The sequence below is a fragment of the Abramis brama genome (genome assembly GCF_963993115.1).
Source record: "Abramis brama genome assembly, chromosome: 25".
Lineage (NCBI taxonomy): Eukaryota > Metazoa > Chordata > Actinopteri > Cypriniformes > Leuciscidae > Abramis > Abramis brama.
In genome coordinates, this window is record NC_139987.1 from 17,371,387 (window position 1) to 17,392,364 (window position 20,978).

The 20,978-nt window shown below is 38.2% G+C and overlaps 3 protein-coding genes across 3 annotated transcripts in view; 2 read left to right on the plus strand and 1 right to left on the minus strand.

The window, feature by feature from the left end:
• Positions 1 to 226: 226 nt before the first annotated feature.
• atg101 (autophagy related 101) lies at positions 227 to 2,161 on the minus strand. Its single transcript, XM_084104265.1, has 3 exons — positions 2,064 to 2,161; positions 1,555 to 1,825; positions 227 to 848 (listed from the first exon to the last, which is right to left on the minus strand). The coding sequence occupies exons 2-3, from the start codon at positions 1,804 to 1,806 to the stop codon at positions 444 to 446; spliced, it is 657 nt and encodes a 218-aa protein (XP_083960391.1). The 5' UTR covers positions 1,807 to 1,825; positions 2,064 to 2,161; the 3' UTR covers positions 227 to 443.
• Positions 2,162 to 2,742: 581 nt separating this feature from the next.
• Positions 2,743 to 7,595, plus strand: rad51c (RAD51 paralog C). The gene is made up of 9 exons (XM_084105454.1): positions 2,743 to 3,195; positions 3,299 to 3,542; positions 3,659 to 3,816; positions 3,999 to 4,132; positions 4,229 to 4,360; positions 6,402 to 6,468; positions 6,553 to 6,613; positions 7,205 to 7,265; positions 7,403 to 7,595. The coding sequence occupies exons 1-9, from the start codon at positions 3,078 to 3,080 to the stop codon at positions 7,493 to 7,495; spliced, it is 1,068 nt and encodes a 355-aa protein (XP_083961580.1). The 5' UTR covers positions 2,743 to 3,077; the 3' UTR covers positions 7,496 to 7,595.
• Positions 7,596 to 9,939: 2,344 nt separating this feature from the next.
• Positions 9,940 to 20,978, plus strand: part of ppm1e (protein phosphatase, Mg2+/Mn2+ dependent, 1E) — a 49,570-nt gene continuing 38,531 nt past the window's right edge. Inside the window, exon 1 of the mRNA XM_084104767.1 lies at positions 9,940 to 11,359. Within this exon, the coding sequence (XP_083960893.1) occupies positions 11,178 to 11,359 (182 nt within the window). The 5' untranslated portion in view covers positions 9,940 to 11,177. The remainder of the gene's footprint in view (positions 11,360 to 20,978) is intronic.

Sequence of the window (20,978 nt, forward strand, 5' to 3'; positions counted from 1 at the left end):
TTTTTCTTTTTGTTGAAATTATGAACAGGCTTTAAAAGACCATCTGAACTGAAGTGAATTCATGGAAAAAACACCTACTTGTGGCTTAATTGTAATGATTATAAAACAGTTTGCAATTGTTCTCACACACTGCAAGAACACTAACACACATGTTGTTCTTAAATTTGTGTTTATCAGGGTAACAAAAAACACAGACAAACAAATTCAAAAGAACAACAATATGATATAATTTAGGGTGCATATATAGATTTATTAAAAACAAAAACAACAAAAAAATAACTGAACTAGATGCTTGTTAGAATTATCTGAAAGACAGTGGATATCATTATTATCCTGGAAAAGTGTAGTGAATTAAATCCCGCTAATGTGATTTTCTATTTTTTTACAAGATCATCATAAATGTCCAACGGCCATTAGGCTCCAGCAGCTTCACGGTCACATTTTTACAATGCCAGCGTGTCTTTGATCAGCCTCCTCATGGTAGTGCTCACTGACGTGCCCAGAGAATCTGTGATCTGGTACGTGATCTTGTACAGATATGGCTGGACGTCTTTCAAACTCGTGTCAAACACATTGTCCACCTCTGACTGTGTGGGCATCTTGGGAAGATACTCGTGACGGTTAATCACCTCCACGATGTTGATGACTTTCTCGCCGAGCTTCTCGCCAACTTTTTCTCTGCAGATCTGACGCTCCTGTTCGTTGGCCAGGTTCACCACGTTCACCTTGATGCTCCAGACCTCCCAAGGGATGCATTCATCAGAAAAGGGCCAGCGTGACTTCTTCTTCTGGTAGAACTCCACAGAGATCTGACCCATGCCATCACTTCCGGAATTGCCAAGAGCATCCTGGGTAGAAAAAAAGGTTGTGGTTATAAAAAGTAAGATTGTCGCTAATTTTGGGATAGGAATTTGTATGAATAATTGTATTATTATTTAACCTATTATTATGCTTTATTTGTATTTAGCTTTTAGTGGGTGAGAAAAATAACATTTCAATTACATGTTTTGTTTTTGCCAATAATGGAAAGTTATGTACATACAGAAATTACTAAACATTTTTTACACATCTCTTTGCACAAAAAGTGTGAGGGTGGTACATGGTGGTACCATGATAAAGTAGGATAATACCATAGTACTCAAACTTACTGAATAATGCATGTCCAAACATGGTTTACCATATTACAATTTTCAAATAAAGTATAATATCCAATAAGAATAGTAAAAATCATTAAACGGATGGTTGGACAAAAATGAAAATTCTGTCATCATTTACTCACCCTCGAGTGAGTTTCTTTCTCCTGCTGAACACACAAATAAAATATTTTGAAGAATGTTGATAACCAAACAGTTGATAAGCCCCACTTACTTCCCTAGCATTTTTTTTTGCACACTATGGAAGTCAAAGGGGCCCATCAACTGTTTTGTTACCTATATTCCCATATTCTTCAGAAGAAATACATTCATACAGACTTGGAACAACTTGAGGGTGAGTAAATGATGACAGGATTTTTGGGTGAACTATCCCTTTAAGTGTAACTGTGATCAAAAATACCTTAAATTCTGCTACCGCTTTCCTGATGACCCTGTCCAGCTCATCAGAAGACACTCGCACGAATGTGAAGTCGATGAAGTCGCAGTCCACGTCTTGAGTTCCCACTGTGCCGATGGAGTACGTGCCCTCTTTCTTATAGTGAAATTTCCCTGTGCTGCGGTGCAGGAGGATCGTGTGCAGGAGGGCTAGCATGGCCTCATCCACCTGCCTGCCCTCCACTGACACCTCCAGGACCTCTGATCGACAGTTCATGCTGCTCTATATTACGGTTCTAGAGTTATTAAAACAAAAGGGCTTTCATTCGATCTGTTGATCTGAGCTCAAATGTGTCAAATACAAATAGACTCGGAGCTGTACACCTTCAGCTGTTCTGCTTCTAAAAAGCGCCACTTTAGACTGAGTGACACAGCCTAAGATTCGAAGTTATAATAAAATATGGTCATAACAATATAATTATGAATATCAAATGTAATTTAAGACTCAAAAGGGCGTTCACAGAACATGTTTACCTGAAGTACGAAATGTCGATGCGCATTATTTTTCTTGCGACGTGGTACTCTTGTTTTGTAAACATACGTCAAATACGTACAGGGCGGGATACGGGACATTTTACTTTTAGCGTTTCCACGAACGTTTCTAGATGAGGTTCAGTAGGAAGAACTGGACTGACATTATCGTGTTAGCAAGATTTAATGGCAAAAAACTGTTTTCTTTAGCTAATTTCTAAATCAGTGTAGATGTTGTATTTGCTACTTGTCAACAATCGTTTTTTTACGACAAAACAAATGTTCAGTCAATATATAGTGAACAACGTTTAATAAAGTGGTTAAATGATGCAAACAATAAAGAAAATGTCCAAATAAAAGGTGGCAGGTAAAACGAAAATTACTACTTGTTTTAATAATGTTATTACATTCTACAGCCGTACTGTTCCGAGGCATGATAAAATATATAAAATAAAAAATAAACCAAATGTTTAAAGCCAAACCATTTAATTGTATGCATATAGAACCTTTCCAATATTAAAAGAAATGTATAATATATGCTTTTTCTTGGACCTTCCACTCAGTTAAATTAAAATTATATAAATTAAAAGTAAAATTATATTTAGTCAATCCAAATATTTCCATACAATGAAAAAATAAATGTAAATCCTTCTCATTACTACGGAAATTACATGAGTAATCTATATTATTCAGCATTTCAACCATAGACTGTAAAAAAATTCAACATGTACTCGTAAACTAGAAATGTGTTAATGGCGTCTTGGGACTTTTATTTTGAAGAGCAGTGTCGTCTCTTGTTTTGGAGGGAGTATCAAAAGGAAGAAAAATATCAAGAAACATAAGTCCTCGTATGTTTATATTTATTTTCATTTAGCGAAAATATTCTATAGATAATAAATCCTGCAGAGTAGATTTTACGCGGTTAAAACTAAAAGCTTGCGTATTCATCTGTTCTAAACTGTCATACTAGTACCGACTTTTCAGCCTGGTTTTTATCAGTCGGCGCTAGTGTTGAAAATGCACAGGACTGTGCCCAGCCTCCCCCTGGCGCCCTCAGTGAAGGTAAAACTCATCAATGCGGGTTTCCAAGTGGCCTCAGACTTAATTGACATGCGTCCTCTTCAGCTCTGCAAAGGTATTTATATAACTAAACCCAACTTTTTGAAAATAGCCTCACACTAGTTACAGATTACTAGAGAAGTACATGTTCGTTAAATCCATGCTTGTTTCGTTGACAGAGGCAGGGATATCACAAGAGGAGGCAGTGGAGGTGTTGCAGATGTTGAGGGACGATGCCCAGCCTCACCAGCAGAGGGCGGCAACAGAGAGCTTAACAGCCCTGGATCTTCTGCACCAGGAGCAAACTCTGGGGAGCATTGTAACATTCTGCTCAGGCCTGGATAATGCCCTTGGAGGGGGTGTGCCTGTGGGAAAGACCACAGAGATCTGTGGAGCCCCTGGTGTCGGAAAGACTCAGTTATGGTATGGGAGGAAACAGATTTCAAAATGTGTTAGTTCATCTTAAAATTGGTAATAAGCGACACATATTTGTGTTGATACTATAGTTTCAAAAGTGGTCTGTTTTTCCCATTTGAAAGCATGCAGCTGGCTGTGGATGTGCAGATTCCTGTGTGTTTCGGAGGCCTGGGAGGAAAGGCACTGTATGTAGACACAGAAGGCAGTTTCTTGGTGCAGAGGGTTGCTGATATGGCCAAGGCAGCCGTGCAGCACTGCACCCTCCTAGCAGAGGATACAGGTCTGATTTGAGTAGCTGGGCTTAGTTGGGATGTCTAAATGTGTACATATATTCAGAAAAAATGCTTAATTAACTCTACGGGTCCAATACTGATCAACTTTATCTGTAGATTATTGAGAATTTTCATTAATTATTAAGACACAAAATGTATAATTGTCATCTGTCTTTGCTTTTCCTCTTAGAACAGAAACAAGCTTTAGAGGAACTTACTGTCGAGAAGATCTTATCCAATCTATTCTTGGTCCGTTGCCATGACTATGTAGAGCTGTTAGCTGAGGTTTATCTCCTACCTGACTTCCTGTCTGAGCATCCTGAGGTAAAATATGAATAATCTTCTAGACCACTCATATCTCTTTCAGCACAGTGATATTACTCCTATTTAGATGCTCATAAATTACATGTTCAATCATAGGTGCGGTTAATAGTGATTGACAGCATTGCCTTCCCATTCCGCCATGACTTTGAGGATCTTTCTCAGAGGACCCGCCTCCTGAACGGCCTTGCCCAGCAGCTCATCCAACTAGCAACACAACACAGTTTAGCGGTACGCAGCACCTCATACCACGGAAACAAAGAATAACGAATAGTAGACAAATCTAGGATTTAATTAATATTTTTTTGCGGAATACTCATATTTGTATATTGTATATATATATAATACAAATAAATAGTTAAAAAATCATACATTGTGATATCTGGATTTTTTTTTTAGATTATGTCTCTAAAAAAAAGTGCATGTCACAGTGGACATGCACCTACGATGACAATTTCAGACCCCTCCATGATTTCTAAGTGGGAGAACTTGCAAAATAGCAGGGTGTTCAAATACTTATTTTCCTCACTGTATATATATATATATATATATATATATATATGGTTGATATACTGATATCTGCAGCTAAATTATTAGTTACTTGGAGGTGAATGTGAGCGGTAAACTCTTTATCTTCATATTGTCACTCATGCAACAAGCAATATATATATTGCTTGCCATTCAAGATGATATATATATATATACAGTGAGGAAAATAAGTATTTGAACACCCTGCTATTTTGCAAGTTCTCTCACTTAGAAATCATGGAGGGGTCTGAAATTGTCATCGTAGGTGCATGTCCACTGTGAGAGACATAATCTAAAAAAAAAAAATCCAGAAATCACAATGTATGATTTTTTAACTATTTATTTGTATGATACAGTAATTGAATAAGTATTTGAACACCTGAGAAAATAAATGTTAATATTTGGTACAGTAGCCTTTGTTTGCAATTACAGAGGTCAAACGTTTCCTGTAGTTTTTCACCAGGTTTGCACACACTGCAGGAGGGATTTTGGCCCACTCCTCCACACAGATCTTCTCTAGATCAGTCAGGTTTCTGGGCTGTCGCTGAGAAACACGGAGTTTGAGCTCCCTCCAAAGATTCTCTATTGGGTTTAGGTCTGGAGACTGGCTAGGCCACGCCAGAACCTTGATATGCTTCTTACAGAGCCACTCCTTGGTTATCCTGGCTGTGTGCTTCGGGTCATTGTCATGTTGGAAGACCCAGCCTCGACCCACCTTCAATGCTCTAACTGAGGGAAGGAGGTTGTTCCCCAAAATCTCGCAATACATGGCCCCGGTCATCCTCTCCTTAATACAGTGCAGTCGCCCTGTCCCATGTGCAGAAAAACACCCCCAAAGCATGATGCTACCACCCCCATGCTTCACAGTAGGGATGGTGTTCTTGGGATGGTACTCATCATTCTTCTTCCTCCAAACACGTTTAGTGGAATTATGACCAAAAAGTTCTATTTTGGTCTCATCTGACCACATGACTTTCTCCCATGACTCCTCTGGATCATCCAAATGGTCATTGGCAAACTTAAGACGGGCCTTGACATGTGCTGGTTTAAGCAGGGGAACCTTCCGTGCCATGCATGATTTCAAACCATGACGTCTTAGTGTATTACCAACAGTAACCTTGGAAACGGTGGTCCCAGCTCTTTTCAGGTCATTGACCAGCTCCTCCCGTGTAGTTCTGGGCTGATTTCTCACCTTTCTTAGGATCATTGAGACCCCACGAGGTGAGATCTTGCATGGAGCCCCAGTCCGAGGGAGATTGACAGTCATGTTTAGCTTCTTCCATTTTCTAATGATTGCTCCAACAGTGGACCTTTTTTCACCAAGCTGCTTGGCAATTTCCCCGTAGCCCTTTCCAGCCTTGTGGAGGTGTACAATTTTGTCTCTAGTGTCTTTGGACAGCTCTTTGGTCTTGGCCATGTTAGTAGTTGGATTCTTACTGATTGTATGGGGTGGACAGGTGTCTTTATGCAGCTAACGACCTCAAACAGGTGCATCTAATTTAGGATAATAAATGGAGTGGAGGTGGACATTTTAAAGGCAGACTAACAGGTCTTTGAGGGTCAGAATTCTAGCTGATAGACAGGTGTTCAAATACTTATTTGCAGCTGTATCATACAAATAAATAGTTAAAAAATCATATATTGTGATTTCTGGATATTTTTATTATATATTTTAGATTATGTCTCTCACAGTGGACATGTTGAATAAAAAAAATAATTTAATTCAGTTACCATGTGTTTTTAGGTTGTTTTGACCAATCAGATGACCACAAGAGTTTCAAATGGCCAATCCAAGCTGGTACCTGCATTAGGTAAGACATAACAGCTATGAGGGCATTCATGCATTGTTTTGCTTTGCATAGTCACCGTCCTAACAATTACAATTCACACATTAGGTGAGAGTTGGGGTCATGCCGCGACACAGAGGCTCATCCTGCACTGGGAGGGACTGAGGAGGTAAACAGACTTTTTTAATTAGCTAATTGTGTGGGAAGGTGTTTATTGTGGCTTTTTTTCCACTGGATTTAGCCTGGTCTTTCAGTCCACTCAACCTGACACAGCAAAATATTGCTATAGAATAAAAAACAACAACAAAAAAACAGCCAACATCTGTGGTGTTCTCAGCCAAATGTGTCTTCTAGAGAGAGAGAGAGAGAGAGAGAGAGAGAGTGCAAGAGTATGTTGCATAAACTCTTTACCCTTCACCTCCGTGGGTGATGGAATGAATCACTTTGAACAAGTAGCTTGCTTTGCCTTTTGTAGCCAGACCTTATTCATAATGCCTCCTGCATTCCTGTCAGTCTATTACTTTATAACTGCAGGAAGCTGAGAGGCACAGAGAGCATCTCCATCTTGCTCTCTCGTCTTTCTCTATAAAGTTGAAGGTCTTTCTTCTGGCTGTAAAGTTCAGCTTCCCTGCATTTGAATTGCCGCAGACCCTCTTGGTTTTTAAACTGAGCAGACAAGGTCAGAGTAGAAGAGAATGTCCATTGTGCAATGATATAACAATAATTTTATGTTTTTTTCACATGTCCACTTTGTGCTTAGGCTTGCCTCCCTGTATAAATCCCCAAGTCAAATGGAGGCCACAATTCAGTATCAGATTACAGTAAGTTTAATAGTAACAGAAACATTAGTGCCAGGGGGGAATATATTATATGCTTATATATACTCTTTATATCGAAAATGTATGACATAGTTTTTCCTTATATATATATATATATATATATATATGATCTCACACAGGTCCAGGGTTTCAGGGATGCCCCAGATGAACCCAGACATGCATCTCCTTCAGAAAACTACAGCAAACGCCCTCGAATGGAGGATCTGTCTTGAGGATCTGTCAGGAATGTACAGATATTTATATATTATATGAAAACTCAAATAATAACAATTAGTTCTTGGATTATTAATATAATAAAGTATAGAATATCGATTGTTGGCCCTTAGTTATTGGTGTTATTGTGGTATTAGTGGATGACCGATATAAATTTCCCACCGGACAATCAGACCGTGTTACAATTCAGGAGTAACTAATAAAAATGCAAAGCTATTCCAAAGTGACCAAAACTTTCCAACTTAAATTGGATGACGGAACTGGTTATAGGCTATATATTTATCAAAATATTAAAAGCTATTTGTAGCAAGGTTAGATGTTGTGGGAAGAAGGATGTTCAACACACAATTTAATAATAAAATCAACAAATACAAAACGAAAGTAAAAGACAGCAGCCCCTCACGGACGACTGCTGTCACATATAATAAACAAACACAACACAAGTCCAGGTCTGTCCTCTCTCGATCTTCACTGTCGTCGCTCTCCTCCGCGAGAGATACGAGACCGGTGCGTCGCGCATGTGTCGCTCATTATCAATCACGCTTACCGGCCTCGCGCCGTCCTCTCACGGCCCTCGGCCTCGTCCTGCTCGCCACACTGTTCTTGCCATTTAATATTCCCCACCACTTTTCCTGGCTAATCTCCTGTATATAATATATGCAAAATAGTTTTTCTGCAGCTTCAAGTGCCATCCATTAGTCAAAGTAATTGACAATCACCAGTCATTAATCATGTCACTTAAATTGCATGGGCCAAAACTTTGTGCCATAATATGCTAAATTAGTAACAGTGTATTGAATAATTTGGCTCTAATGAACCCAGTGAGAAGGTGTTGTGTATATTGTGTTGTACAGGTCGCATCAGGATGACTTTGTCTTGCTTGTTGCATGAGTGACAATATGAAGATAAAGAGTTTACCGCTCACATTCAACTCCAAGTAACTAATAATTTAGCTGCAGATATCAGTATATCATCCAGGTTCAGTTTATTCCCAGCGTGTACGTGTGAGGTTCATCACTTTAATTGAATTATACACTGGAAAGCCAGCATTACATCAGCACAAAGATAAAATATGAGCACTTCACCTCATATTTCCTTGGCTGGCAGTGGATAGTTTAGACATCTGGCAGAAGAATTGATTTTGTGGACAGAAGAGGACATTGTGTTCTTGATGTTTTTAACCTCCATGTTAGACACATGGTTAGATCATGAATGAAGAACTGCTTGTGACTGCTAGACTAATAGGATTAGATCATTTGTCAGGGCTGGTTTAAGATGAGTGACTTGTGTCCTAACAGACACTAGACCTCAGGCTTTCTCAGGTGAGGAAGGTACACTGGGTATTATTCCTACACTGCTGTGGAACTGTCATCCTGGGTCACTGCATCAGACATCCCTTTACCTTAAGACTTATCACAGGTTACTATCTGACTATGAAAACAATTTCAGATTGCTGTATACCGGCAAGGATACACTTTGTCATCCTTTACAAATATGCACTGTGGTAACAGTTTCAAAATAGTGAGTTACAGTCATTAAAATATATTAAAGTGTTCCGTCATTTTCCTTACCTAGCAATAAATGTGATAACTGTGATATTTTTCCAGAAACTATGATTAAAATGCTGTTGTCAGTTGAACTAACAATGCAAGTAATAGTAAATATGGAATATCCTTTAAACTTATAAGAAGCTAATAATAGTATATGGCAACCCACAGCTGAAATAACAATGTTTATTCTGAACATGGGATATTCCAATAATCCGTTTAAGACGTCTTTTTAATTTCTCAGCAATAGCTGTAGTTGTTTATAATATTTTGAGTGAAAATATTTACACTAGTACATTTTTGAAAGGGTTAATTTTGCGTTTAATATGATCTGGCAACCCCCGGTTGACCTAACAACGCATACTTTAAAACCACGGTAAATATAGGGTATTTTTCAAACCATGTAAAAAGTTTTTTAGATTTTTTCCCCCGTTATTTAAATGTTAAATGGTTAATAATACTATCAGGCAACCTGCAGCTGAACTAACAATGCCTGGGAGCAGAACAGTTAATTCCCAGCGATGATGTGAAATTTACAACAGTTGTTATTTTTAGCTTAAGCTCTGATGTCCTATACACGCACAGCGAGCATCACTTATCGAGTTTTCCCACTCATAAACATTCTCTCTAAGAGCTTTGTCGAAGTAAGCCTCGGCCGTTTCGATTAAACGATTAAATAATTGTTTCGCACGGCGTCTGAATCAGTCTCAGCCTAATCAGATTTTAATAATAGCCTAATGTGCATCAAATGTATGAGGGCTAGCAAACAGCCCTCATGTTGACGGTTTTAAATGTATTTATATTGGGGCCATTAAGAATATGAATACAGTGCTATTAATCGGATACTTATTTCAACTTTGGCAGGAAATAGGTTATAATCCGTCTAAATTGTGTTTATTTGCGAGATAACGTTGAAGGAGTGCCAAATGAGGACAATGCAGACAAAACCAAAATCAATCAGAATGAACCATAGGCTGATTACGTCACAAGCTTTTGCGCTCGATCGACGTCATACGTTCAAGCAGCTACGAAACTGATGTGGCTAAAAAAGGTTGGCTTAGTGCACGCATCACGGACTTGCGTCTACTGGAAAGTTATTTATAACAAAATTGATATTCTCACACTTTCAGTGTTTTATAGTATGGCACGTGCAAACCCGTGGCACTCCTGAAGTGCGTGATTTATGTCTGTTTTTATGTGTTTTTCTCCTCAATGCATATTTCCTCTTTTAGTAGGCCTACAGAACACAGCACGTGTAAAAAAAAAGAAAAAATAGAATAGGCTATCTATTATTTGCATTATTAATGTTCTATTTAATTAGGCCTACGTTTTTAAAAATCCCAAATGTATTAAAAACAACTAGCCTAATTTAAATGAATATTTAAGGTATAAAAACTTGGTTTAAAGCATTCCAATGCAAAATAATGAAATCACATTTGTTTGTATGGCCTTTTAACCCGTTTAATGTCTAAATTTTCCCAGTTACGTGGTAAGTGTATGTTTTGTTTGTTAAACTCTGGTCATATTTGTAACTGGTGGAAAACAGGTTCTGGTGTTTCCATTGGTCAAAAAATGTTCATATCATGTCATGATTTACATGAGCAATCTAGATATTATAGCCTATTAATAATGGACCTTTAATATATTATATGCACCAAAATATGCAACAAATATTATAAGTGTATCTGCTATTATAAGTGTATTTGGTGCATATAATATTTTAAAGTGCATTATAAGTGTATCTCTTTCACATTTAATGGCACTTTGACAGCTTTCAGAAGGGCCAACTGAAAGGGTCACGTGACTATTTAAGCCACGTAAATGAAACATTCCATGTAAAATGCTTAAACAAATTAGACCCTTTGATGTAAAAGTACATTTTCATCACAAATATGGAATTAAATGGGTTAATGAAAAAGTTCATTTTCCTGAATCACCCCCCTCCCCCTCCATCATACCCCGCCCCTTGTGACGTCACGCCGGTCTGTTGTGCGACTCCCCTCTCTTTTCACGCGCGCGGCGCGGGCCCTCCCCAACTCGCGCGACTAGAGAGTCGCTCCAGCCTATGATTCAAAGTAGTGCAGACTTCTTTCCCGGCTCCAGCTGTCTCTGGTCTCTCCAGGAATGAGAAGCAATGGCCGGTTCTGCCAACGAGGAGAAAACCTTCAAGAGGTTCTTGGAGCTCTTCTTGCGTGAGATGAAGCCACCTCTCCAAGAGGACGGACCTCTACCTATGCGCCCCTTGTCGGACCTCATCTCGGAGGAAGAGGTGGAAGGGGAATGCCTCGACCTGTGTCTCCAGCACCTGTGTAAATAGTTAAGTACCGATGCGCCGTCGCGCTTCATTTGTTTCACTTATATGTTGTTATATTAGCCTATAAAATGCGCTTATAACATTAGAGAGCGTAAGAATAAAAATATGTGGACGAAAGACAAAAGGAAACAAATTTTTGGTCCCGTGTTCAAGTAAGAGAATAGCATAGAAGTAACCTACACAGTTATTTGTGTGTGTGTGTGGATGAGAAGCGCAGGAATATTCATCACTCTTAATAACTCAAGCACAGTGTTTAAAATTAATTACTGTAGGGAACTTCACAGTTTCACACTGTTCCAGATCTGAATGTTTCGTACATTTCGACACGGGTAAAGTTTTAGTCTGGCCACTTTCGAAGACTATAGCTTTTCCCAAATAGTTCATGTGTTACTATGATATGTCTACAGGTGCGTCAATAATTTGAATAGTAATAATTATCGTTATATTGTCAGATTTTAATATTTAATAATAGCCTATACTAATTGATATTATAACAATGATAGTAATTACAGATTAAGGAAAAATATGACAACTGTGAAAGTCATCCTGATGGGAAAATACTTATTTTTTGATGTGTTTCGTTCACAGTGCAATGCAAGCAGATATTTGTAGTCCATTTTTCTGATTAGGCTACACCCTCCGTTCTCCAGTGACCCCTTTTACGCGTGTCTTTAATCCTCTGATGTGGTACGAGCACCTGTATTTATCCATATTTTGAGTTGACGTTACCATTTTCTTTTCGACCAGTTGTTAACGACATGTTTTCATCTGAGATGATCGCATGCTTATCAGTTTGTAATCTGAGTAAGCATACAGCATCCCGCATCCGTGTCGCCAGTATCAAGCGCTGGACGGGGTTCGTCGGTCGACGAGATAACTTAGCATGACTGGTTTTGACCCCATGCATGTTTCATGCAACACGGTTACCTTTTTATTTCAAGATTTCGACAGTTGTGTGTGCCATCGCCATATGCCGAGACACACCTGTCTACATCTTCATGTACATTCAAACGCGAACAGCTTAGTGTAAATGAAGTGTAGCAAGCATTGTGATATCGCGGTGTTTTGAATTCTGGGCGAGATCTGTGGGAAGGGGTTACGTTTGATAAACTACGTCATTGGCTTGCTATAAATAGCCCATTCAAACCCAGCAGAACCTTTATGAGCATGAAATAGACCTACTCATACACATCTAATGGATCTGGTGATAAATGGGTGCGCAAATGCCCATATAGTTGCACATTTCCTGAGTCAGGTGTTTTCAACTGTGCTACATTGATTTATTTTTAGTTTCACGTTTCATATATCTGCATCCATTTTGTGGCTATAATGGAGTATATTTTACATAGTACATAGGTCCTTTTTTGGTTTGTGAGTACTATATGATTTCAGGGCCATAAATTACCATCACAGACATTGATTATAATTAGAACATTTTGAATATTATTTGACATTGATTCTATGAATATTCTAAGAAAAATTAGACATTGATTATAAGATGAATATTCTGAATATTATTTGAAAATGATTATAAGAATATTCTGAGAATTACAAGAAATTGATTATGATATTAAAAGTCTAAATGTTGATAGACATTGATTACAATGCGAGTATCCTGAATTTTAATGGACATTGGTTATAATCTGAATATTATTAGAGATTGATTAAAATCTTTATATTATTATGAACTGATTATTATGTAAATAATATGAATATCACTCGACAATGATAATAAGAATATTCTTAATATTATTAGACACCACTTATAATCTGTGTGTTATTAGACATAATGTGACTATTCAGATTAGTGGTCAATCAATGTGGAATTTTCTTTGACTGATTCATAAAATCTGACCTTTGGACACTTGAATCTTGAATATTTGGTTACATCCTTGAATGCATTTTGCTCAAATCATATTTTACCCAACCTCTACACCTCTACAGACCTTTTCATTTTGATCTAAACTGCGCCCAACAAAGAGGTTATTGGTTTTTGTGTTTGAATTTCATTCAAATGTCAGCAGCAGGTTGCCATGGCCTGCTGTGGAGAATCCCTTTTGCTCTCGCACAAACAAACACACAAATACAGTCTTTTTGGGGAATCAGAGCTTTTCCACATTCCGATTTTTGCAGTGCTCAATGCACCGATGTCTGTTTGGATACTCAGATGTTAATGTTTACTTTAGGTTACTGACCCTGACTAATATCTGATCCTCAGGAGAGAGTTATATGGTCAGTTTGCCTGAGGTTGATGGGTGTTTACCGTTTTTCTGACAGGGAGCTAAGTTGAATGACCTTAACCTGACATAGATTGATTAAACCATTTGCCACTGGAATGCATAATTATTTTGTATAGTCAGAGCGGTGTATATGCATTTATTTCAAATCTAAACATGAATTCAGATCCCTAAATAATGCATCTTCTTCCATTTAGCTACATCAGTTTATCCTAGCTCTAAACGAAGGCTTGCTCGCTCGCCTCGCATACTTCAGGACTGAAGCTTCTTCTTCCTGTGTGGTGATTCAGCTAAACGTATGATTATTTTGTCGCTGGGTTGAAGATCTAATAATAGTCCTGAGAGAAAAGTGGAGATCCCCTTTGTTCTGTTCCCTCTGGAGTGCGGGTACAGGGTGGCTGTGTGTGTATGTGTAAAAAGGAGAAGAAGAAGAGAAGCAAAGGGAGGGGGAAGTCGGTGACGACACAGTGAATAAGCTTCGTTACAAATCCAGAGCTCCAATGATGGTGGCAACCCACCAGTGGCGTGACATGTCTGACTGGGGAAGAATGCAGGGTATCATTTAATAAGAGCCAATCAATAGAGAAACAGTGACTCAGCAGACCTCTACACATAAGGATTTCATTGCGGCATCTTTTATATTAATATAGCGTACTCCACTGGTGGGGTCATCAATGCATGATTTATGTTAACGACAGCAATGGTTTAGCTTGTGCTTTTCTTTTTGAAGGTCCAGTATTGTAATATAGTCTTCCTCAACTGGTTTTGCTTTAGCACCCAGATTGTATGCTGTACATAATGTCAGGTTATTTTATTTATTTATTTATTTATTTTCTAATTGACATGAATGTCAGAATTGTTCATTTCATTTCATTTTTTTTTTTACCTCGCAACTAGTTGCTCCATGCTTTTATTTTATTTTATTTTATTTTATTTTATTTTATTTTTTCAAATGCATGTTGGCATTGTTTCTTAGTGACATGGATTTTTTCCAAAATATTATAGTGTTTGATTGGCTGCACATACTTTACCATCAACAACTAATTTGAGAATATTAAAATATTGTATTTTTTTTTTTTTAAATTACAATTGTTTTGCTATTCTAAATGTATAATTATATGGGTAGTTGCATTTTATTATTACATTTTGGATAGTTTTTCCCTTTGTTTTGTGACAATCCTTGTGACCCACCCTCATATCTGAATGGTGAAATTCATGATGCTAGTATTGTAAGTATAATAAAGCGTTTTTATTCCGCAGTATGTCAGTATCTCTCTCTAAATTCAAAATCAAGTCGAACAGGAATACCCATTCTATTTTAGTTGACAGTAAACTTTCGATGATGTTATCCAGCACAGTCTGGTTTAGTTGTTGTTCTCTGATAAATGGGGATGTGAGGCGAATGTGTGGCTAAAAATGGAGGTTGGGAGGGAGGTTGTTTCCTCCTCCTGTGGTGAGCAGGCCCTCCAAGCCCATAGGGAGTCCTGATAGACACTAATGGATAGAGGAACGCTTTCCTAAAGCTCATTAAACCCCCGTCTCTCGCAGCTGTAAACCACACACATACAGAGGTACACAAAACTCACACATACACGCGTGCCCACGCACAAAAGACGTGCAACACATCAACACGCACAGAGCCCAAGGGAGCGCCTATGGTAATGAAAAAAAAGGCACACTATACAACACAACTGTGTCATGATAGAATCAATGATGGAGGAAATATCTGTTGCAGAGGGAAGGATTTGCATGTCGTAGCATCATATGCGGCGTTCACTCATCTGTGATGGCAGGAGTTTCCCTTAATGTCGAGTGAAGATCAGGTTTAGGGTACTTTTGTGATGATTTATTGTCAGATATTGGAGAATGGAAGGTTTAAAATTCAAAAATGTAATCACTTTGTATTTTTTAAGGATATACACACAAATGTGATCATAAACCACATTATAATATGGGATAATCTAGTTTCTATAATTGAAAAATATTACAAATGTGTAGCACATTTGTGTTCAGTACTCATTTTTGGGTGAACTGTCCCTTTAAACTGCTGTCCTCTCATGGATTCTTCATTATCAGTGTTTGATCAACATCACAGATGACCCGTCCTCTGATGTCTGATCATGACAACATTGATCCGATAATTAAGCAAAACAAATAGATGTGTCAGCAGCGCATTGTTTCCATTAGAGCAGACAATGTATCTGTGGCCAGGTGTTGTCTAGATGAAAGGATGCTATTTTTCATCTGGGTCAGTGTGGCCACGGGCACCCTTGGCTTGGCATTAGAGTATGGTTTCTCTTCAGGCACACACTGACAGCAGCTGTGCTTCAGATGATCAGCGTAGCCGTTCACCCAACCCCCTACCACTCCGATCACATACAGACTTTCTTTTGTAGAGCTATAATCAGATTTAGATTTATTTCAGGCTCAAAACCTCTATTCTATTTTGTGTCTCTATTAACTCTAGTCTATTGTGTGTTGTCTAAAAAAAATATTTGTAAAAAAAAAAAGTACAAATAAAGTAATACAATTCTGTAAATTATTTATTTAGATCTATTTTATTTTATGTTTTATTTATGTATTATTAGAACTGTCAATCCATTTACAATTTTAATCAAAATACTTACACAATATGCTGGGAATATTGTGCATCCCAGCATATCGTCTAAGTATTTTGATTGTTATCAAGAACTATTTATATATAGCCTAGTATATAAAATTTATATAAAACATCAGGGTTTTTTTCATTTATCTGTATCAACTGATATTTAATTGTTCATGCTCATTTCCCCTATTTTTACATTGATATAAAAAAAACTGCCATCTAACACTCACTTAAAGTTAATATTTAAAATGATAATAATCTGCTAACATTGTAAAATGAAGCCTTAAATTGTTGTGATGCCTAAATTCAGTTGTTGCATTTAAATTATTGATTTTATTTAGACAAAATAGAATTGAGTTGTAATATTGGGCACTGATAATTCAGCCATAGCTTGAAAATAATTACTTGCTTATTGGTATCAGCCAGAATTTTAATATAGGTGCATCACTAATTAGTATTTTGTGGGAAAATCCCCCAAATTAATTAATAATTGTCAGGTTTATCAGGTTTAAAGTAGTTCAGAAACAAAATGGTTGTACACTTTTTGATCAGTAATGCAAGAATGCAAGTTAAATGCATTCGGCAAGCAACGTAGAGTACCTTACTTGTCCTTTGCATGCTCTGAAGTGCTCAGAATACCATCAGATCCTTGCAACGTTTTAAACCCCTGTGGCTCTCCTATTGCCTGTAATTGAATTTCATTTTCTGAGTAATAGCTTGCAGCTGAAACCACAAAACACAGTGAAGAATATTTGATCAATAAATCAATCTAGCTCATTGCCTCCCCTAGGCTTCTAGGACTGTGAGTTCATCTCCACCGTGATCAGACCTGACACTTAAGAGAAGCGAGTGTGGCTCCCCTCAGCTTGTTTTCATTTCAGCTGACGGCAGAATGAACTAGCCTCCCCTTCGACAGTCTATATGGACAAATTTAGAACTGCACTGGGACAAACAAGGATGACAGCAGTGGCCAAGAAGAGAGAGAGAGGGAGAGAGCTGCTCCTCAAGGATTCACAAGTCATTACTTATAAACCACCATTGGCATCCATAGCCGTTATTTGCACTTCCGTGAATGATGTTTTCTGGGCCAGATATTAATTAGGACTCGGCTTAAGGTCTTCTCTCTTTTTCGGTTTTCCCTAAATGTGCCTCTTGGGAGGTCAGGAGAGGATAAGAGAGAGCCTAAGACCAGATTGTCTTGTCTTTTTGTCACTGTTCAGAGATCAGGGTGCTTCATCTCAAAGGGGACAGTGTGTACGGATGTGCCAGAGAGCGCAAGAACATGTCCTGTATGAATGGAATTGAAGTATTCGATTAATTCATTTGCACATCATGTAATTAATTTTGTTTAAATTGTTTTGTGTGCATACAATTGTAAGCTTAAGCAAAATATACCATGGACTTTAGCATGAAATGGTGTTTACGCTACATTTTACTTATGTATTTTTGTGTCGTGAAATATCCAGCGAAGGTTTGACAAATAAGAGGGTTTTGTCACACATTATGTAGGCTGAAAAGGAAAGATATTTCAGATGTGGGGTAAGGTATGACATTTTTATATATATATATTTTTTTTATCTGGAATAATGCACACAGATGAAACATTTTTGTAGGCCAAAACCAAGAAACGAGTTAGCATTTTAGCACTTCCTGTTCCATCGAACTGCAGTCAATGTTTTTTTTAGTGGGATTTTGGTTAAAAGCCTGAAATAAGGTCTGTGGTATATATATATATATATTCTTTTTTTATTATATTTTTAATAAAGACTAAGTCTGCATCCGAAAACTTGTGCAGCTGACTTGTTGCCTCGCTTGCCCTATCAGGCAATGACTTTGCAGGCAGCGTAAGCGAACAAAGGTACCTCACGAAACTGATTTCAGACAGACATCTGAGGCAATGTAACAGTTTTCACCAAAGATCATTAAAATCAAGCAAATATTTAATTACTACAATAGTAATTTCTCGCTAGAACGTCAAAAGACATGACATCAAAAGTGGAAAACGTTGGTCAAAAACGTACATTTACACAAACTGACCACCAACCGCAACTTTCAGACGCCATCTTTATTTTTTAGCTCAACTGTCACAGAATGGAAAGCACAGGATTCTGGGATATTAAAGGGAGTGAAGGATACATCTATGCTGCCTTCAAAAATCTTTAAGGCATCTTAGGAGACAGAAAGTTAAGCTAACTTTGGATTCAGACGTTGCTTGATGCCTTCCTACCCTGGAATGCTAAAAGAGTCGTCGAAATCTTGGTGGTGGTACCTTTGAAGTCGTGCGACCGTGAGGTGTAGTTTCTTCATTGCCTAAGGTTAGCTTTTTATTCCTGCCGATTGTTAGCCTAAAAATCTAGACGCACCGTAGCGGCAGCAAACTGTATTTTGCTTCCAGGGCAGTCTAGCAACTCTCCATAGACCTTCTAGCTGCAAAAACCTAAATTGGGTCAGGCCAATCACGTCGTGTATAGAGTAGGCGGGGCGGGCTTAACATAATGACGACAGAGTTGCGACAGTTTCCTGCTACTTGAAAACAAAGAATGATGGCTGCTGCTGGATAACAGTCTTTCGAATCGGCTTTGGCCGCGACTCTGGAGGACTTGGAGTTAAGTTTTTCTTTGAGAAAAGAGCAAAGAACGGTACTTAAGTCATTCTTAAAAAAGGAAGATGTGTTCGTAGTTTTGCCGGCCAGATTCAAAAGTTGAATCTATCAAGTAACGTTAGCTCCGCTGTTGGGAAAATGCTCTGGTTGGTTGAAGCGCTGTCCTATTGCGTGCAGAGGGAATTTGAAAGACAGCCGTTTATCCCGCCCCTCGGATTGAGCCGTGTCTATGGTGAGTTGCCAGACCTAACATCTTGATGTAGCTAGCCGATTGTATTTAGGCTTCAAAATTCATAAAAGTTGTGTTCATTTGTGAAAATTATCTTTATGGACAAAATGTGTATGTATCATCAACTTTTGTTGATCACAGAGCTTATCTTTTTGCGACAATCAAAAGTCTATGAAAAAATCCTATTCGTTTTTTTTTTTTTTTTGAGGAAACCAGTGTGATTCTAACTTCCGGGTTGGCCTACAAAAATACATCATCACTGCAGCGCTCTATAAGGTCAGGCATATGTTTGAAGAAAGGTAATAAGATCCATTTTGGTTTCATATTGACTTAAAAGTGCATGTCATTTCAGATCTGCCACTGAAATGTCTTTCCGCATCGGGGTCAGTGTAATGTGCTATAATACTTGTGTTTTCATGGATTTTCTCGTCAACAAGCTTTCATTCTTCCATCACAAACAAAAAAAGCACCTGCGCCATGTTACGTAAACCTTGGACCACAAAAACACAAGCATTCAAAGCGTTGTGCAACATTCTCATCACCGTAGAGCTGCCAGCAGTGTCTCCCTCACAGGTCCTCCAAGGTTGTATATTCCTGCCTGTATTTCATTTGTTTAAAAGAGGTCCATCACCTCCTCTCTAACTGCTGGCTGGCTAATTGAATGGAAATATGATTGATTCCCCGCTTCTCTGCAGTTGCAGAGCAATTAAGCTGAGTGGGTTGGACGGGGGCTGGTTTTCATTCTGTTTGGTGCTGGCGCGCTCAGGTGCACCGTGCATTTCGCTGTACTTTCAAAAGGCAAAGTTCACCCTTTAAGAAGTGTGTTTGAAATGCCAAAGCTTTGAAACCCTTAATCAGGAATGGCATTTGGAAAAATCACTGTGTTGTTGTTATGTTCTTTCCAATAATTTTGCATTTTAAGTTGTTATATACTCTAGTACATTTAGAGATGTGCAATGGTCAACTAGCTGTCTGACAACTGACTAGCTGTTTGGTGGCATATTGATCTTTCCTGGATTAGTGTGCTGATATTAACAGAAAACTCTCAGAAATGTCTAAAGATGGATGATATATATCAGCAACTTATACATATTATCTTATTTATTAATTTTAAATGTCTTGCTGCTATTGACCAATATAGAATATTTAATTGGTTCTGCCATTTTGCCATCATATAGCACTAAAGGTACGCTATGTAACTTTTGGCCCTCTTGCGGTTAAAAACCATGTATTTTGTGGATGAACATTGTTTTGGTTGTGCTTCAGCTCTGCGTGACTGCAGATGAATGTAGTTATCCTACTTCTCATAAAACATTCACAGTTTGAAAGGATCTATTTATAGACATGGTACTTCCAACACACTGCTACAAAAACCATACTGAAATGACTCTCCATAATAGATGTTTTACAATGACCTCTGTTAGAAAGCTTCATATAGCAATTTATCTGTTCAGTAAAATACTTTGCTCTCCTGTTGAGTCATAAAAATGCCATCTCCACCTAGCTTTTACAACATTTCAAATTAGGGTTGTGCCGATAGACGATATCATCGTCCATCGTGATGGCTGACCCCCACCCTGTCAGACCAGCCCAGTCTCACGACAGTTCGTGAAATGGTCACATAATTTAATCTATTGATTTGTGTACACGGACACGTTTATCTGTTTTGTTTTGTTTTCGTGATGGCCAGCACGATTCCGTAGCGCTGAGAGTGACTACGGTGGCGAGTAGTATGAAAGGCCGTAAAATCCGGTTGGTTGGGGTGATGGATGGGTCAAACAACAAGTTTTGACCCAAGTTCTGGCACAACCCCCTCTCCTTTAAGAGCAATAACATCTTTTAAAGAGCACTTTCCCTTTAAGAGCATGTTTTGGCATTAGTTGCTGTGCACATATAGCAGATCTTTGTGTGTTTGTGTATAAAATCTTTCATTCTATACACTTATATT